The sequence below is a fragment of the Pyxicephalus adspersus genome, chromosome 4 (genome assembly GCF_032062135.1).
Source record: "Pyxicephalus adspersus chromosome 4, UCB_Pads_2.0, whole genome shotgun sequence".
NCBI lineage: Eukaryota > Metazoa > Chordata > Amphibia > Anura > Pyxicephalidae > Pyxicephalus > Pyxicephalus adspersus.
The window spans coordinates 143875241-143894958 of record NC_092861.1 but is presented as its reverse complement, the minus strand read 5'-3'; the positions used below and the strand labels follow the sequence as shown (position 1 = coordinate 143894958).

At 36.4% G+C, this 19718-nt stretch overlaps 1 protein-coding gene across 5 annotated transcripts in view; it reads left to right on the top strand.

Annotated features, from left to right (window-relative positions):
* ESRRG (estrogen related receptor gamma) overlaps nt 1-19718 on the top strand; it is a 371154-nt gene that overhangs the window by 215557 nt on the left and 135879 nt on the right. The window contains exons 1-2 of one of the 5 annotated variants that reach the window (XM_072409868.1): nt 6096-6321; nt 10949-11026. In XM_072409868.1, coding sequence (XP_072265969.1) covers nt 6266-6321; nt 10949-11026 — 134 coding nt within the window. In that variant the 5' untranslated portion in view covers nt 6096-6265. Of the gene's footprint in view, nt 1-6095; nt 6326-9533; nt 9585-10948; nt 11027-19718 lie in introns of those variants that run through there. The other 4 variants (XM_072409870.1, XM_072409872.1, XM_072409871.1 and 1 more) reach the window with 4 other exon arrangements.

The window sequence follows — 19718 nt, the reverse complement described above, 5'->3', positions numbered from 1 at the left end:
ATCCTCCTGGTGCCTTTGCCCTTCATGCAATGTGCAAGTTACCTTTTGGGAGTTGTACCAGCAGCATTGTTATACTGTGAAATAAATCATGAGAGAGATATTAAGAAGAGTAGGGATTGGTGAAATTGGAATTTTGTAATCCAGAGGGGCTGACAATGCTGGCTTGGATTTCAGTGGACAGTGTTGTCAGCCTATACAAAAAAAAGTTATGGAGTTGATGGATTTTATTTTGTTTTTTTTCATAAGACTTTTCAGAATCACCACACATTTTTCAGTACTTGCACTGTTATTAAAATATGGTTTTACTTAATTTATTTATTTGCCTATCCAATTATATAGATTTTTGTACATTTAATAAATAATTGTGATCAAATACAAACTGATTAGAAACAATCCCCCAACTGGCCAATTTGATAATGATAGAGTAGCATGCTGATGATATCATCCTTCTTTCTTTTCTCAAGTGTTGTCACATGCCTTACATTAGAGAAAGGAAATCAGATTTATTAAAATTAGGGTTCCCAAATTCAAATTAAAACCCTTTAAAGGTAAAGGAGACAAGTAGGGAGGCCAGCGAGAGATAAAAAAAATAATAATCATTGGAGAAATATGCAGTGAATTTGCTCAGTCTTTTAGTGAAAACTTGCAAAAACGCATTAAGTTAAATAAAATATAAATACTGGGTTTTTTATCCTTACGATGATTTTTTTACAAAATTGGGGACAATTATTTAAATTACTCCTTATTATCAAATAATCATACAGTAAATCATGGTAATACCAGCCACAGAATATGTCCTGCATGTTAAATTATATCTGTATGGTAGATTCAGATAATTTATAATAATAATATCAGCTAAGAATACAAATGGAACCCTCGTGATAGTTACACCTTTCATTGTTGCTGATAAACAGTGGTCCAGGACCGGGACAATGGGGAGTTCCGGAATCTCTGACTTGCACACAGTGGCCACAGCTGGTAAAGGATGTGCACTGCACTGTACCAGGAACACCAACATCTGGAATGTTAATGCAATACAACCACATGTTATAATCAATAATAAATTACATTACATTCACAAATGTAGCCATTGCTAAGAATAAGCTGGCATCCTTCTACCCAAAATGTTTTCTAGATATTCACACATTCCCTGCAACAAAGCATGAACAATCAAAGGAAAAAAAGAATCAACATTGAAAGCTTGTCATTGTACAGAATGATAAACTGTTCTGCTCCCAGCCATGCAGTTAAATTATCCCCGAGAGAAATGCAAAATGTAGAATTGTGGAGCGGAAAATGTGCAATCAACATGATATAGCCAAACGGTGCTCTTTAGGGACTGGCACATAGGTGAACTGAGAACTGCATGTGTTGAGTTTCCCCAGGGATATTTCTTTAGACTTTATCATACCAGGACAATGTACGTTTTATAGCAGAAGCCCAGCTGACAGCAGAGTGACAGAATTATTGGCATGTAGATAGCGGGAGGGCACATGTACTATCCTGGTCTGCCTGGCATTCTGCTCACTTCTTGGGTTGGCTGGGGCACAGCTACTTCTTCATTCTAAATCATCAAAGAGAAACCTCTGCTATTTTCTCATTGTTTCTGTGTCAATATACTGTGTTTAGATCTTAACTCTTTGCTTATATTTTGGTTTTATTATGTGAAATTGTGATGTTTATATGTTTACATACCATTTCTTATTTTATGTTTAATCTATAATATCTTTTTAACTATCTCCCTAATTACTACTATTTATCTGTTTACATGAATTTCTTTTTTTCTTCCCTGTCTGTCTATCCCTTTATCTGTTTACTTTAACTCCTATCAGTATCTATCTACTATCTTTCTATATATCTATCTAATAACAAGCCGCGACTCTCCTTGGGTATTGAGCGATTATATTACAGCTGTATAGAAGTATAGAAGTTACTGCACATTTTCCATGCTAGTTCTGTAATATATCTGTAATCTATTTATCATCTATCTATCTATCTATCTATCTATCTATCTATCTATCTATCTATCTATCCATCATCTATCTATCTATCTATCTATCTATCTATCAATCCATCCATCCATCCATCCATCCATCATCTATCTATCTATCTATCCATCCATTCATCATCTATCTATCTATCTATCTATCTATCTATCTATCTATCTATCTATCATTCTCAGCTCTGTGAATCATTCAATTCACTGTAGAGCTTAAGGAAATCTCCCACGTGCCAGGATTCACTTCTTTACAAAACATTCCTGTGTGGTTTATTCAGCACTCAGTGACATGATAAGCAAACCTTAGCTCTCTCTATGTTTTGAGCAGTTATATTCCAGCAGTTTATGTGTAGAAGTTTCTAGTTGTGGAACCTATTGAAGTGCTGGCATGAATGTGGAACATGGGGGCTCTAGGATATCTCCAGGTTCTGATCTGGGGAGAACTCTTCATTTTCTGGAGGAGGCGATGAGATAGAAGTGCTTTGTTGAGTCCATCAAGGAACCAGTGGTGGTGTGGATTGCCGTTTGGCTTGATGAAAGCTGGTTGGAGGGAAGCTTGCTTTGGTTAATAGAGTAACAGTAGGGGAGGGGGCAGTCAGATGCATTTCTCTTTTGGTGAATGTGAAAACATGAAAAGGAACCATGTACTGGAAGATGCTGAGATATCATTATCCCGTGGACTAGAGGAAATGAGTAACAGTAATCCTACAAAGTCCACACATCATGCCAGTTTTTTTTTTGTGCACAGAGCTATCAATTTTCTCCATACCGCTACTTGGTCTCTATGTACGAAGCGTGCGCTTTTATTCTGCCTAATGTCAGGGAGGTTGCCTCGAAATCCAGTCTAAAGAATGGAACAAGGGGGGCATAATTAGTAGCATCAATATTACAGAGATAAAGATTTTCCTGCAGCAGTGGATGCCTCTTTTAAAAGCTGACAGGGAACGCTAGTTGTATTCTTTTATGGTATTTTAAATTCCTGTTTCAATCAAAAATGTGCTCAAAAAAAGGCATTTGAATGCTGTAAAATGATTAAATGTCTCCCTTGTTAAGGTTTGAGACTAATCTTTTTTGTTGTATAGCGTCTCTAGAATGCTCGCATTTTACTTCTCGTCCCAAAGCTCTTTTTATTCACTGCTCACAGCCAAATTTACATCTTAATTGCAGGGTTCACATTTAACAATATAGACAGCGTAATGCTACTGGTAATTAAGCTTTTAGTACCTGCCTTCGACACAGTACACAGTGACATAGCTGAGCAACGTTAACTCCCCGTTCTCCATCGCTCTTTGGGAAAAGTTACGGGAGAAAGTTAAGAGGAAGGCCCAGTGCTGGCTTGTAAATTGAGGGTAGGGAAGGTATTTACAAAGATCTGTTATAGGATTGCTCATTATATGAAATGCAACTTTGTTTTTGGCAGCTACATTTGTAACCTGGAGTTGTTCTCCAGTCCAGTATGAAAGCAAAGTTGGGATATTCAGTGAAATTATGGAAAACATGTCTTTGAGGGTCATTACCTGCGATGATGAACATTTAGGCAAGTTTAATTTTTTCAGGAATTTTTGCAGAATTGGCTTCTGGGTGATTGCAACCTCAGTTGAACTTAGGCCACAGTGACAAAATTATCCAGCCTTGTAAATAAAGGAAACAATCAAAAATGATATTGACCTTAGCAAGAAAAAGGGGTCAAGTTGTAGTTATAAACTTCACCAATTGGCCCCAAATTTGGAGGGATTGGCAACAAAGGTATATGCCAATTTTCATGTTTTTCTACATCTCATTGACCATGTCTACTTGTCTGGTGTGAGGATAAAGGATTGAGTTCTCTCAATCAGGTGTATATGGTGACTGTGATAATTTTGTATAAATTCCTTTTGTTTTATCCTTGCCTGCCTATAAGACATAGAGCGATGGTCATGTCCAAAGAGCGGTAGCCCCTAGAAACTAATTAACATTTTACTGCAATGAAAGAATGAAGGCTTCTCAGTTGCTACAGGTTACGATACCTTGTGTAGTATCACCACCTATAACACAAAAGCATAAAGCAAAAGGCAATGTTCACGTACAAAGAGCGATTGCCCACATTAACCAATTAAGATTTCACTGACATAAAAGAATGACGGCTTGCCGGTTGCTATTGGTTAAGAGCCCATCTCCGGCTCTTTTAGCTATAAAATCCTTTAAGAATGCCCTCAAGTGTTTGAGCACCACAGAGTCAGTCAGTGAAAAGGTTAATACCTGCAATAACTGACACACATTACACTATATCCCTTCCGGTCAGTTTGTTTCCCTATTCTATTTATAAAGCATGCACGGCAATTATGTTCCACCGGCTCCGAGAAGAAAATTTGTGGAATATTACGTCAGGCGTATTCGGCATCAATTTTCACAAGGGTTTAAACACAACTTGGGTGTTTTTTTTTTTTTTTTTGGATGATTTGGATATGGTATTCTATTTGGGTCGGGGTGCATGGCCTGATGACACAAAATGCCACTTTTATTGTTCACACGCGTGGTGTGGTCGTCTCCTACTGTAGTGCACTCGCCTTTATCTTGTTAGGAGTTCCAGCAGTGTGAGGTTAGTGTGCTGTAATCTGCTCGCTGACAGAGAGGAGAAGAGGATTGATCAATGTGACTGCCCCAGCTTTTTCCTATTGTTTTTAACATAATCTGAATTTGTGCTCTAGACGTGTTAAATTCGGTTCATACTTGCATGCTCACTTAAAAAGCAATGGGGGTTGACAAGTGCACGAAGGCGTGTATTTATCTGGATAAACATATGAGTGTTATGTGCATCTCAGCACACGCTTAACCCCGTCAGTCTCAGAGCCGTTTCAGGATCAGGATAAAGAAGCTTCAGTATCAGCCTTTCCAAACAACAGTGATGTAATATTAACCCCGTCACAGGCGAGGACAGCACCTTGCGGGCGAGGAATCACAAAAAAAAAAAAAAATGATCGGGGTTTGCATGCCGCATTCACCCTAAAAAAACTAAAATTCTGCAAAGAGAATGCTTTTGCATGCAGTAAAAAATTAGCACCAAGTTACCTAACCTTAACCTACTGGGCTACAGGTAATACTGAGCGGTTCGGCGATGATTAGGAGAAGCGTGGACGTTCGCATTCCGGGTTACCTGACCATAATGATGAAAATTGCATTCGGAAAAATATATCTCACCCAATACAATGTCACCACTGGTAGCATTTTGTTCTTTGGCATTAACCCCTTCAGCCAAAAAAAAAAAAAAAGTGCGTTCACCGCAAGCGTCACCCCAACAGCGCACGACCAAAAGCTTCCCCGCTTGCAAAAATGCCACATTAAAAACGATGGGAGGAAAACCGTGACCACCTACAGCCCACGAAGGTCATTTTTAACCCTTTCAAACCCGTCTCCGTAACGAATGCAAGATCTGTGCAATAATTTTGTTTCCAAATCGCGTCCACCCAACAAAATCACCACTGACAACCGTTGCATCTTTTAAAACAAAATTAACCCTTTAAGCGATTACCAGCGAGTGACCGCAAGCCTGATACAAATCCCCCCACAATTTCTCACGATGTCATTAACTACAAAAAGGAATGACTTTAGCTTATAGCTAACAGTAAAAATAACATAATAAAAAAAAGTCAAATTGCAACAAAGAATCAAAAACAAAAAAAAAAAAAAAAATTGAAAAAATTGACATGCAGGGAAGCAATGTAAAAACTTAATGCCCCTGACTTGGTAAAAAGGAAAAAAAAAGGGAGCTACTGTACATGAAATCTTTCTTTCATTTGGCTCTGGTGAGTTGTGTTTAATGTTATAACAAACGTTTAATGCCCAAACAGAGAAACCTTTTATTCCCTCTTTGTATTGTAGCCCAAAGGAAACATTTCTAGCTCATGAGAGCTTTTCCTCTATCTTAGTCAGTCCTCACTCTATTCACCCCCCCACCACCATCATCACCCCTCCCTCCTTGCTCAGTACCTGCCTAGCTGTCACAATGTGTGGAGCTCCTGCCCTCCCTTCCTTTCATTGGCTATCCTCCCACCAATCCAATAGCCAAGTGGGCCAGAGGGACTGCATATGTAAAGCTCTACTTCATATTAATAAGCTGCAATCGGGGCTTTAAGTCCTTGATTAGGAGAGTGCGAGAGCTTTTGGTCCCAACTGGCTGTGCCTATAGGCTTGTCACCAGGAGAACATTTTGTGTTAATTGCACTGTCCCTCTGACAAGGAAACTTTGATTTATAGCTGGGGTGCACAAATTATGGTTGCCGGTCGCACATGGATTCTGTAGAACTTTGCCTTCCTGAATCTTTTTCCCTGCACTACGAAGAGGAGTAGGTACCTCTTATTCTTGTTGTTATTTTGTTTTTTTATTGTGTGCCTGTGTGTGTGTTTTTGTTTTTTTCTTTTTGTTTTATCTTCCTTTTATGTCTAATATTAATACAAAGATGGAGATCTAGGCTAAGAAGGATTTCTGTGCATGAATGATCTGTTTGCTAGTCTTGTCTCTCTATTATGCTAAGGGTTTTGCTGCTCTTTTTATTTTTTCAAAAATGTGTGAGTGGGGAATTGTCAATGTTACCTTCCTCTGTGAGTCCTGTCACCATCCAGGGGACAGCTGTATGTCAGGCTCTCCTTATTCAGGTACTAAGAATAGGCACTTGGCACAAAAGCTTAGCAAAGTGTTAAAATGTGTCGTTTCACAAGGGTGCAGCACATTTTCTTAGAAGCCCTCCTAAAACCCTCCTAACCCCCCTTACCACTACCACCGCCCCCCTGGACAGAGCTCGACCTGCATGCCATTCAGACCCCAAATCTGCTTGTTGTGTTTGCAGCCGGTCATACCGAGTCCAAGTGGCACGCTCAGTGCTGTGGGATAATGACTTAAAAATGGTAAAGCATGTTTGGAGAACTATTTGTCAAGCAGTTTTTCTGTTTCTCAGCCTCAAGTAGAATTCTAGGTGGGTAAGCATTAACTAGACACAATATAGGAAATGGTCAATCAGTAACCTAGCTAGTTAAGATGAAATTGCACCGCAGGAAATAAAAAATTGCATTCAAGTTTTTTTATCCCTTTATTTTATAATACTTAAAAAAAAAAATAAAAGTAAATTGGCGTTAAAATTAAGGGGGCATCCAAAATGTTTTGTATCTTAGTTTCTTATTGAGCAGTTTGCTCCCTTTTTTTTCTATGGTCAGGGGGTCTTTGCATCTGTCACTGATCCATTTGTGTCATGTGGGGCCGGTCGCACTGCTACACTCTAACAATGAAGCCAAGCATCTGTAATTGTGGGGAAGAGTCTTTGGTTATTGTAAGCTGAATACAAGACCATGTGTGCCTGTGTCAGAGCTGTAGAGTAGCACTTAGGCTGCAGGCGGACTGACCTCACTGCAAAATAGCTTTCCATGATGCTTTGGGAATAAGAAGCCATTGCATATTTTCCAAAAGGTAGCCACGTGAAATAAAATGAAATATTTAACAAAAAGGCTAAAAAAAAAAAAATTAAATTGAAGAAACTGTCAAGGCGCAAAGGCTTATAATACAAGAGGCAGCGTCCGAATTAGGCACCGTTATCCATCGCAAAGTCTTGGATAAAAATTCCTTATCCTTGTCGTTGTAAAGTTTGCTGTGCCATACATAAAAAACAACCTTTAAAGTGTGGTCAACGCTGTGTCTTTACTAAAGAAGCTTTCTTAAATTTACCTTCTTATAGCTAATTTAAATGATTAGTTTAGATAAGCCTCTTAAGGAAGATGCATGGAAACGATCTGTGTGCAGATGTCAGACGCAGGGACGGTGTTTCAAAAGCTTGTACCGCATAGTGCACAAGTAGTAGTTGCCCTGCGCGTTCAACGTACGACCCCCCCACCCCCTTTTCTAGCTCTACGACCGGTAAATAAAATTTGCACAAGTTGATTGGTCTATTATTTTTATAGTGTGAAAACTTTGCACCGGTGTTGCCAGGTATCACATGCCTTGGCACCGTACCAAGGCGCCTTTGGAATTTTTTAAAACAAACTCCCTGCCCCGTTTTAATAAGAATCAGGTTTTAAAATAAATGAGAATATCTTTTTCTGGAATGTCCGACAACTGCGTGCTGCAGGCTAGCGATGCTTTGGGTGTCAGACGGTCGAGAATATGATAACTTAAGCTCACATAAGCGCACCCCCCCTTTCTTCTTTTCTTTTTTTCAAATAATTGTTATTAAGGCGACAGATGCAATAAATGTATGGGCCCGTTTTGACATATGTGTCAATCTCATCTCTGGGAATGAAAACAGTAGGCTCTTTAGATAAAACTCCTTCCACTTCTGATTAAAATGTTACATTGACTAAAGGATTATAGAGCTGACTTAATTTTACTGACTGTTTTAACAGTTGTCACAGCTGTTGGAAAGCGGAAAGGCAAATGAAAGAGTCCAAAATAGGGAGAAGAAGGAGCTCCTGTTTGTAATAAGAGTTCTGTATAACAATAGAAGAATTAAATCTGTACAATTCTATAGAAGCTAATTAATACACGTTGGATCTTTTTTTTTTTTTTTGGAAAGGTTTAAAATGTAGCAAGTGCAATGTTGACAAGAAAGAGCTACTGCTTGTCAGGACTCTGAGATAAGATGACATTAGTGCAATGAGTGAGCACACAATCTTAAATGATTGCTTTTAAGTGATCAGGTTCCCAGCTGGGATCTCAGGATTGTGCTGCATTCCCTGGGATCTCCTTTCCCCTGGCTTCACTTTTTATATATATATCTTAAAGTTTTGTCCCTAGAGAGCTTGTGTCAATATGAGAGTCTTGCAGAGTGAGAGCTTCAGGGAATAGAATGGTGGAAGTTAGCAAGCAGGAACTGAAGAGCATGGCTTTCACTGTAACATCAGCTTGAAGGATTCCATCAAAAAGATCTTTTTGGCCTTTAATGTTGCAACAATACAGAATGAGCAGGTTAGTGACTTGACTAGATGCCTTTAGACCAATGCATTTCATTCTATGATAAATTTGCTTTTTGAATTTTATTTTTTAATTTTTTTGGCCAAAATATCTTAACATTGATATTCCAACCTGACAGCTTATTTTACAGAGCTGAATGCTCATTTTATTGTGTTTATGGTTGTGCTCTTTTACTTACTGAGCCCGGTGCGTTGCAGCTGTAATTAACCCATGTTAATAGCAAAGCCCTTGTGAATACCCATTCATTTCCCAGAATGGTTGGCTCTTTCCATTGCAAATCTAAAGGTGTAGGATGCTTTTTTTTATGATAATTTAAGTTTAAAGTTTAAAAAAAATTCCTTAGGCAAGGTGCCAATATTTTGCCTTCAAGACACAGGTATGTCTATGCTACAAACAGGAACATATACCTAATAATGATTAATTCCCCGCCCCCCTCCAAGAACCTAATTGCACCCTGATTTGCCAGTCACGGGCCATTGTCTGAATTGTAGAGTTAAATAGTTTGCAGCCTCCTAAAAAGAGAAGTCTGCCATAGTGATTTTGCACAAAGCCATAGGCAGATGTATTTCTTTCGATCGCCTATTTCAGAAGTGACCTGCTAAGTTGTAGACGATTTAACCGACTTTATTTCTCCAACTTTCGTTTGGTAAGGTAAGCACATCATTACGCAAAGGAATGTGCCATTGTTTATTCCCCTACTGTCTTGGGGAAGACTTGGGGAACTCCCCAATACCCAACAATCTACACCCTAAGTTAAGGTCAATGTAGCCACTGGTTAGGTTTAAATGCTAGAAATCTAGGGAACACCTTTACCTTTTGTAGGTTCCATAATGGCAGTTTATGGGGGTTAAAACCTAACACACTGCTTGTAATGTTGTAGGAAATCGCTTTACTTTTTTATTCTTTACTGTTTCCTAGTTTTGTGGTCAGATGTTAACTATTACAATATAGTTTACATTTGCAGGAAGATAAATAAATAGATGGAGAGAAGTATAATAGGAAGAGACATGCATGATTTCCTCCTCTGTGCCTTGCTTACTGTCCACAAAGTCTTGCATGAATATCCATGTACAAATAAACACACATGTGCGTGCAATAACATGCAAAGCTACAATACAATGCAATACATATAGTATAGTAATATGACTTTTATATATAATACTAGCAATTTTTATTATTTTATCTTATTATTATTTATTGATTATTACTTTTATCAATGCTGCAAAAAAATCCTATTACTCCATACAAGGAGCATCTTCTCCCTCCTTGCCACCCCATGTATTAAATTGTCATTGTCCTGATGTACATGGGAGAGAAATGAATTCCTATCCTAGACATGCTCTGACAGTAAAATATTTAGCCCCTCTGCCTCCAGTCCTTGCTTTATGTGTGTGTTTGATTGTGTAGGAGTGACACCCTTAGTCCCAGCAGCCTGACACATAGAACTAGTCATTACATCTTCTTTTCTTACCTCTTTGGGCATTTTCAACTTCTATGTGTATATGTGTGTGTGTGTATGATACCTACAGATTCGTTCCTAATAGCTGTGCCCCTCTCAATGAACTTAATCCCCGCTGTATATTTGTGTGTTTTTATTTCACACAAAGCCCTTTCACACCTTGATGTCACATCTGTGTTTCTGGGGCTAGGTTGCAGTAAATATGTTGTAATTGTGTACATGAATGTATGTGTGCAAAAAAAAAAAGTAGACTTTTTAAAAATATTATTATTAACCCCTTTTATATATAATTTATTATTGCATTATTTGCTTATATTTTTTACATTATTATTAATTTTTTACATCAGCTATACTTATTCATTTATCTGCATGCCTAATGGATAGCGCATATGATTTATATGCTATATACTGTTTATTTTCTCACTAATCAATGGTGGAAATGTTTTGCTTTTATTTTATTTTTTTATATATATATTTTGTTTTTGTTTCTTTCTTTTTTTATTTTGTAAAGGCATTTCCCCCAGACAACTGATAAATTCTTTTATCTTTATCTTAGGGAAATGGTATATGTACACAGACATGCTGTTAATGTGAGGACGAACACTTTTTCAGAAAATAAAACCTTACCTTCATGGTAAGAATGTATATTTTTTTTACTTTTTTTCTGTATGCAATGCAATTTTCATGTGTTTTTTTATTATTATTAATAATATGATTTCAATGACCATTATTAACACTACTGCTTTTCTTTGGCTAAGTAACCTTATATCTCATTGCACACTCATTGTTTTTTTTCAGTATATTTTGACTCCACGGATCATGTGTCATTATTATTATTATTATTATAAATAAAAGATATATTTGTAGTCAGTATATTTTTTATTTTTGTGAATATTTAAATTTTAGTATCATTTAGAATCATTGTGTAGAATATTCTGATTTATGCTTTAAGTTAATATCATTTACAAGATTTATATATATATATATATATAGTAGATTCTTCATTTAGCCACCGCTAGTATGTATATAAAGTCAATGCCTTGCAGACAATACTTGTATCTCCTCCGTAATCTACAGCATAGTCTATAACCTAAGATAACTGGGGCTTTGGTGTTTGGTACAGCACACTGCCCATTACACAGTAGTTACGTACTGTAGTAGAAAATACAGTTATATATATTTTTTTAATCACCCGACATTATTACAATTACAATTCCTTATTACTACATAGAGACAAAATATATTTACATACAACACGTACCAATAAAAACTGTCCAGAAACATACACTTAGCTTATTACTTTATTATTATTATTATTTTGCATGTATGCATATGTTAGTGTCTACTCGCATTATTCAACTTTCGTAATGTTTATGCTATTTGATCATTATTGGTAATCCTGTTTTCTGTTATTTTTATTTATTTTTTCATTGCTGTTCTTTTCCCAGTTTACTTTTGAGTAAATACAGTTATCATAGAAAGGTGTATATTACATGGGAAGGACGCCCAGTTCATGTACCACATTGAGTTAGTATGTTAGGTTTTTTATTAAATAGAGAGTCATTTTTCCCAAATCAAATCAGCCTTGTAGAGTGTAATAGAAGGGTCAGGCAGGTGGGATTATTATTTTTTTTATTTCTCCATGTGTTGCAGAGGCAATTTAAAGATTTCATATGATGAGTGTAACTAATTCTGACAAATGCTGTGCTTTTTTTTTTTTTAATTGACACTGAACTATTTACATTTAAAATGAGAACTTTGCAAGTTATTTTTTTTCATTTGTTTGTTTTTTTAAGATATTAGAATGATTTTATTATCGTGTCTAGAAAAGTGTAATCATAACTTTGGTTTCGATAGAATAACGTAAATCAATCACATCTACCTTCTTGATGGGTCAGAACACCGGGGGATGACAATGACGGACATATTGTCTTAGTGATCAGCACTGACTTTTTCACTTTAACATATAAAAAGTGATACAATTAATATAATATTAGAAAAGAGAAACAAAAATCGACATGCAAAAGACCTTTTTTTCTATCAGCGCAAAGTTCAGGGATTTCAGGTTTGGCCTTGTTTAAAAAATGCAAAGGAATGATCTCCTACATATGACCTGTTTTTTTGTTTTGTTTTTAATAATCTGATTGTTAGAATTTTTTAAAGAACTTTTTATTCTTTTGAACAAGTTGTATAACCTTTTTGATTGTAGTTAATTGACTCTCATCCTACGATGACAGATCAAAATCATTTACCTAATAATTACTAAAAAATATTTTAAAACAATTGAAGAATTGCCCCTCTTCTGTTTGCTAAAGATTAAGTAATCCTTTTATCAGTAACGACTTTGATATGCACACTTCTAAGGTCTTAGGCGACTGTTTTTCCTACAGTATAAAAAAAAGGAGAAGGTACCAGCTCAATTACGACTACCAGAATTGTCTGCACACTAAATAGGCCTGTTATATTTTCCCTTGTCAGCCCTTCAAAAGAGGGTGCCCATCTGTTAGTAGCACTTGTGTTTCCCATGTAATGAAGTGTGAAAATGTAAACTAGACAGGACTCTTTTTCAAATTGTCAGATGGAAATAAAAAAAAAAGTTTGAAGGGTCTCGTCATATTGTTGCCGGAAAAAAAATGAAAGTGACATGGGGGGAAAAAATGGTCAATGGCAAGATTTTTTTTTTGAAACTTTTAGAAACAAAATAATTATTGTAAAGGGGAAGCCAAGTTTGCATAGAAAATTATAGTTTATGCCATGATTTCTTCATCGAAAAAGTTGTAGAGAGGGAAGCATGTTCATATAACTATATCAGTTCATATCTTGGGACATCAGACAACACCACCAGTTCTGCTCCCATGAGCAATAGGGGAGGTTAAGTAGGAATTCCTGAATGAAGACTTCACAGCACCAAATGATTATTCTGCTACCAGAAAGACCGAGCTCAGGTGGTGCCGGGTCATATTAGGGGGCCAATCACTGGATTACATTAGTTCGAATGACACCTGTCCCATGCATCATGTAGCCGCTATGTCACAGATGCTGAAACAAGAATCGACCAAGACTGAAAATGCTGCTTAACGTTGGTGCTACCACTCCATCAACAACGAACTGGCCATAGTCCACTGTTAATAGATTAAAGGCATTTAGCAAACCAAAATCATATTTGAACAGCTTTATTTCTAAGAGAGAAAAAAAAAAGTATAGGGCTACTCTATTGAAAATCTGCAGAAGAGGCCCACAATACATTGCATAGCCAAACAAATTAGAAAAAATTCACTGCATTAACTTTGCTGTCAGAAGGTCAGAGCAAAGCAGTCGTGCATTTCAAGTTGAAAATACAATAACCCCTTCCATGCCAGAGGTGCGTGCAGTGCATAACATTTACTGTAAAACCAATTCATTAGTCTCACGTTGAAAACATTTGTCTTGAGGTCATGCATAGGGCACGTGACTGCCAATTCTCATTCATTGTGCTGGTGCGCTACCTAAGATTCTTAGTTTATTTGCCTAAGCGATGGGCTCCATTAACAGAACAGTGCTGGAAGCTATTACAGACCTGAGCTACACCCAGGCTGGGGATATTTTTTTTTTTTTTAAGAACACTAAAATATACTTATTCATTGTCTTAGGATAGGTTGATTGGTATGTGTGTGTCACACGCTTTACTATCTTTCATTCATAACCGCTCGGTCTAAGTGAACCTTGTTGGAAAAAGTTTTGCTATTTGAAATATCAATTATTAAAAAAAAAAAATAGTGCGTGTTAGGATAGGATAAACACTTTGGTGCAAATGGTCATAAACTTAATTACCTGATCTATTTTGGAATAAAATAATTCAGTTCATGTCACGTTCGTGTGACTTTGCCAGCAGTAAATTATCATAGATGCCCGCTTGACCAAACAACCACAACCAAAATATATAACATAATCATAAACTAAATATAAATCTACTATAAGCATATTGTTTAACGAATCTGAATCCCCATCATCAACACCAGTAGGGATCCATATTTTTTAATAACAAATATCGAAAGTCCACGCACGAGTCTAAAAAATACATAACACAATGGCAAACCTAAAATATAGACTCTTGGCTGTCAATGTATATGGAAATGTCATAACCTTGGTGACCTTTAACCTGTAAGAAAAACACACCATAGGATTGGTCTTTCTCCCTATAGACCGCATCACTCTTGGTATTTTTATGATGAGATGCCAAGCTAGTTCAGGTATTTATTTCAAGGATATGATTAAATTCAATTGAAAAATTTGCTAAAATTTTTTTAAAATGTTCCATGCCAAAAAAAATATTTTTGCACAATTTTGCTTTAATTTCTTTTATTAATACAAGCCAATTAATGACCCCCTTTTTTTTTTTTAAGGTAGGGTAAAGCAGATTTATTCAAAGCGTTGTCTGTACAGTAATACTGAGCATCAGACATGTTACAGATAATGTCAACTAACAAGTCATCTTACTGCTGCGCGCAGAAACATAAAAGACCAGTGTTATTTAGCAGTTTTGTTCCGGGAGCGTAGCTGTGAACAGAATGTGAAAACATGTCACATTCTGTAATCTAACTGGCAATAACAAGGAATCTTCATAAGACTGCTCAAAAAACCATAAGCCTTTAGAAAAGGGAAGACTTTTTTTTATAGGCATAAACTGCCTCTTGATTTAATAACGCTCTACCGTATCCATTTGTTTTGTTAAGAACAGCTTATTTCCCAATTATGACATCATTATGATAAAAAAATACCTTTTGCTATATATTTTATGTGTGATTATCTTTGTTTATTTTAAAAACAGGAAAAAAAATAAAAAGGGAAATAAAGAAAAGTCAAAAAAGTGATCATATTTGTTAGAAGAATTCGGATTTGTTCACAAAACACACAGCTTGCAAATGACCGTTAATTATAAACATTTTATATATTGGTTAACAGTTTGAAATTAATATATTCTATTAAAAAAATAAATTATTTTTATACATAAATAATTAAGAGTAATAACAATTTTAGGCATTGGGAAGGAAATGAGACTCTTGGCGATGAGAAAACCAACAACGTACAAATGCAACCATTGTTTGATTTAAATTTAACAATTTTGCTTTATTGAAACGTGTTGTGTATATCAGTTTACAAAATATTTATCAACATTTTTAGTAAAAATTAGGGTAGAATAATAAATGTAAATGAGGGATATGTTTTATTTCACGTTTTGAACTCCAAGATTTTGTATATATTGTTCCATTGAGATAAATGGGGATTTAGCTTTTGCCTGGGTTGTTTTTCTATACTTAGAGTGTCTGGTATTGTCCCAGTCGTTTGCATTATCGCAAGTTTATTCATTCTAGTTTTGATTGTGTATAAATACAGTTAGTTAGTCAGGTTTATCTGATAGCCTAGCACAGAGAGAGAGAAGCCGAACAAACTGTTTTTCAGTAAATTCACTGTTCATACACCTGATAAGATTGAAAGAGCTTTCCAAACGCTGATATGCTTTGAATCAGAAAAGAATAATCAGTTTTACTGGCACCGTCTTATCTGGAATGCAGTTAAATGCCAATGCTTTTACATTAACAGAAGTGAATGTTTCAGAGGCTGCAGGTCTTTTCTTGAAGTTAGAGACTAATATCTTTTTTGTGGAGCACAATTATGAGCGTTGGGATAGATTACCTACCTTAAAATAACACATAACATTCACAGACCGCAATATTAAGAGATGAGACCCGTGCTGCTCCATCAAATTTGTTGAATTGGGTCTTTGTAAAAAGCTTAATTGACAAAAACTGTGTATCTGGAAGGGAGAATGTGCGAGATTGGTGGGTCATTCTTCTTCCTTACGTTGGTGGTCTTCATTAGGACTCCCATTTCTGGAATCGTAGGACAGTAGCTAGTCATATCATAGACATCTTCCAAAATTTAAGTGGCGATCATTTTAAAAAGGACTTGCATTAGGAAGGTGATACGTCCGACTAATGGGGGCATTGTTCTACATTATGTAACCATGCAGCATGCGGGCCTTAGTTAACCAAATATATCGACAACTTCAGCTGCGTTTACAAAAGCAAGCGTAATTGTAAAATTTGGCAGTCATTGCTGCAACGTAGCCTGACCAACCTATTGCTGTGTCAGTCGCTTTGGGTGCTGTTATCCCGCTATAACCCATTGTGCTGCAGTGCAGGGTTTTAGGTCAGCTGTTTTTATTGCAGTGACTATCCGCCTTTATTAAAAGCAGTTTCAACTCCTTACCTTAATTCTGAAGAGTTTTCCATTTGGCTATTTTTTGGGGGGGAATTGATGTCATGTGTTATCTAGTCTATGGTGTGATACGGGGAGCTCGTAGAACATGCATAATGAAAGTGGTCACAGGTGTGAAGGATTGCAGATCATCAAACTAGTTACTTTATATCAAAGAGGTCCTGTTTAAATTCATATATTTGCATGCAGATATTTGTGTACAGAATGTAGTATATTAGACACTTCATTGCTGTTGGTTATCATTAGCCAGTTTTAGTAGATTAGCCATATTTCTAACTAAAATGTGTTGGCTTTAAAAGGACCCCCCAAAGAAAATCTTTTTATTAGTTTGGGAGGGCTTCCGGTTATTTCAACCCATTTTAGTAGTGTATTTTGAGAGGCTAACTAGACAAATTTCCGATGGTTGAAAAGAAAATATGTGCTTATATTGTCGTATAGCAAAACAGCCTGTCTTTGGCCATTCTTCATTAGATCTAACTTAGCCACAAGCCTTTTTTTGACCATTCTTCAGGAGAGCCAACATACACACAAGCCTGTCCATGGCTATCCTTCCTACGATCTATCTAACTCACAAGCCTATCAATGCCTATTCTCCATAAGATCGAAGATATCCACAAACCCGTCAACGGCCTTTCTTCACAAGACCTAGCATACCTGCAAGCCTGTCCATGGCCATACTTCATAAGATCCAACATAGCCAAAAGCATGGCCATGGTCACCCTTCATCTAATGTAACATATCCACAAGCCTGTGTATGCCCATCCTTTATATGATCTCCTATACCTACTATTTCCTATATACCTGGAAATCTTTCTAAGACCTAACAAATCCTCAAGCCTGCCCATGGCCGTTATTCATGAGATCTAACATATTCACAAATAAAAGAAATAATTGAGTTACAGTTCATTAGAATGTTACAGTAACCAATTGTCAGCTTTTTCCATTGAATCTTTGCAAGACTAAATAGAGACATAGCTATGCTGACCTGACTTCTCACTCAGTCACATTGAATAATGTCTTCAGTAAAGCTTGACGTCTCTTGCAAGGGGTTAACAGATTTAGAGAGTTTTTCAACTCATGTCTGTTTGTATTCCCTTTTTCCCTTACTTACTCTTTGTTCCCGTTCCTCTCTGTCGCATTTCTCATTTTTCTTCATTTTATGCTTGGAAGTGGCTGTTGCATTCTGATTTGATAAATGATAGTGTAAAAAGTGTTTTGATTGATTTTGGATTAGTATTGATTGCTCTTGATTAGATCACTGACACCCTGGAATCAATATGATTCGATAAACCATTGAACCTCTCTCCACCCCTCTAAGACAATCGGGGGAATAAAAAAAAAATGAATGGTCAAAGATGATAAATTGGCCAAATGTCAGTCTTCAGAAATTCTTTTTTTCTAAGTGTGTGGACAATCTAGTGTTGGGTCTGTAACAATTTGAAACTACAGACCATTTAATTAATATAAGAAAGAATTGCCGCAGCTCTATTAAAAACTTGTGAACTGCGACCAAACAGGTCAGCTTTAGGTATAGTTTTGCTACTGAATAGTTTGAAATAGATGTAAACTTCAAAAACTAAAATCCCATGTAGACTTTAACATATTAACATCAGTTTTGCAGCTACAATTACAATATTACTGGGCAATCCTTCTTTAGGGGTCCCTGTTCATGCACCCCCTCTTATAGGGGACAATGTTCTGTCTACTCATTGTTCTACTTGCCACACAGACTCCCAACGTGGACTCCCAATGGAGACAATGGGACAATGGAGACAACCTAAAAGATGCCATGTAGCCATCAATGGCGTGCCAGTAGACAAAAAATGGCTTAAAATACTGCAGGAGATGAGTAGCACTAAGTTCTAAAGAAAAATGAAATGTGAAAGCAACTTTCCTTTTTTTTCTACCTGGTAGTTCTTCATGTTTACAGTGCTTCAACAAACAAAATATTACTGGTATAGGTTTGGATCTACGTTTATGGTAAATTCTTGTAAGCAAGTGTTTGTAAAGGCCAACTCTACCCCAAAGTGGTATTTGCCAGTTGGGGCAGAGGAAGGAATGAGATCATTGAAGGGGATCAGGGGAAAGGGTTTTGTCTTGAATGGGTCAGAAAAATGTACCAATATCCCTTTAAAATATATTATACATGTGAATTAATAGAATATATGCTTTTTGTTTGCCTGCCTTGTATTTCTTGGGTTATGTATTAGAATTCTACCAATAAAAACAAGTAAACTAAGAATAGGTATGTGTGACTGTATGGATACCACAATCCCACAATTACAAAAAAAAAAGAAAACCACATACTACTAGAATATTCAGATCCTTGGTTAACTGGTCATGTGACTGTAAAAGTTGCAATGGGCAAAGGCATGGAACAAATAGTTAATTATGCCCTGTAAACTGCTGTGTCAGCATATAAATAGGTCAAATTATGTCCATATTTATCAATAGAGCCTGGGTAAAAGAAATAAAAAAGTCATATGCATACTTTGAATTGTAAAGTTATTTATATACTTTAGTTCTTACTAGTTGTGAAATTGCAAATGGCTGTTTGGCATTTCCATTCCTAACCACCACAGTGCCCCATAATGTTTTTCTTTCACCCGGTTTGGAGATGATTAATCCAACTTTATTAGTGCAACCAGGACAAATTCTACGTGGTGGTGAATAATTTGAACTAGTCCTCTTGACTGTATGTTTTGGTTTTTAACTCTGTGGAAGCCAGGATCTTTGTTGTACTGTAGAATAATGTTCTTGGCAACCTCTGACTCCAAAAAGGTTAAAAAACTTCCATAGCGGGGGAGGGTTGTAATGTTTCTTTCAGGTGTAGACTCTTTGGTTGTTTTGTTGTGTGATTTTATCCATTTGTTTTTGGTTTTTATGTTGTATCTATCTTCATTTTTCCAACTATTCCCATCACATCCTAAATGCAAGGTTTAAGTCTTGCCACTTTATTTTTTTTTATAATATATTTATTTGTCTTGTGCCAACCCTTTTACCCCAGTCAGTAGGCTAACTTTAGTTACATCGCTACACAAGGACCTGGTGAGGCTAGGGATTTATGA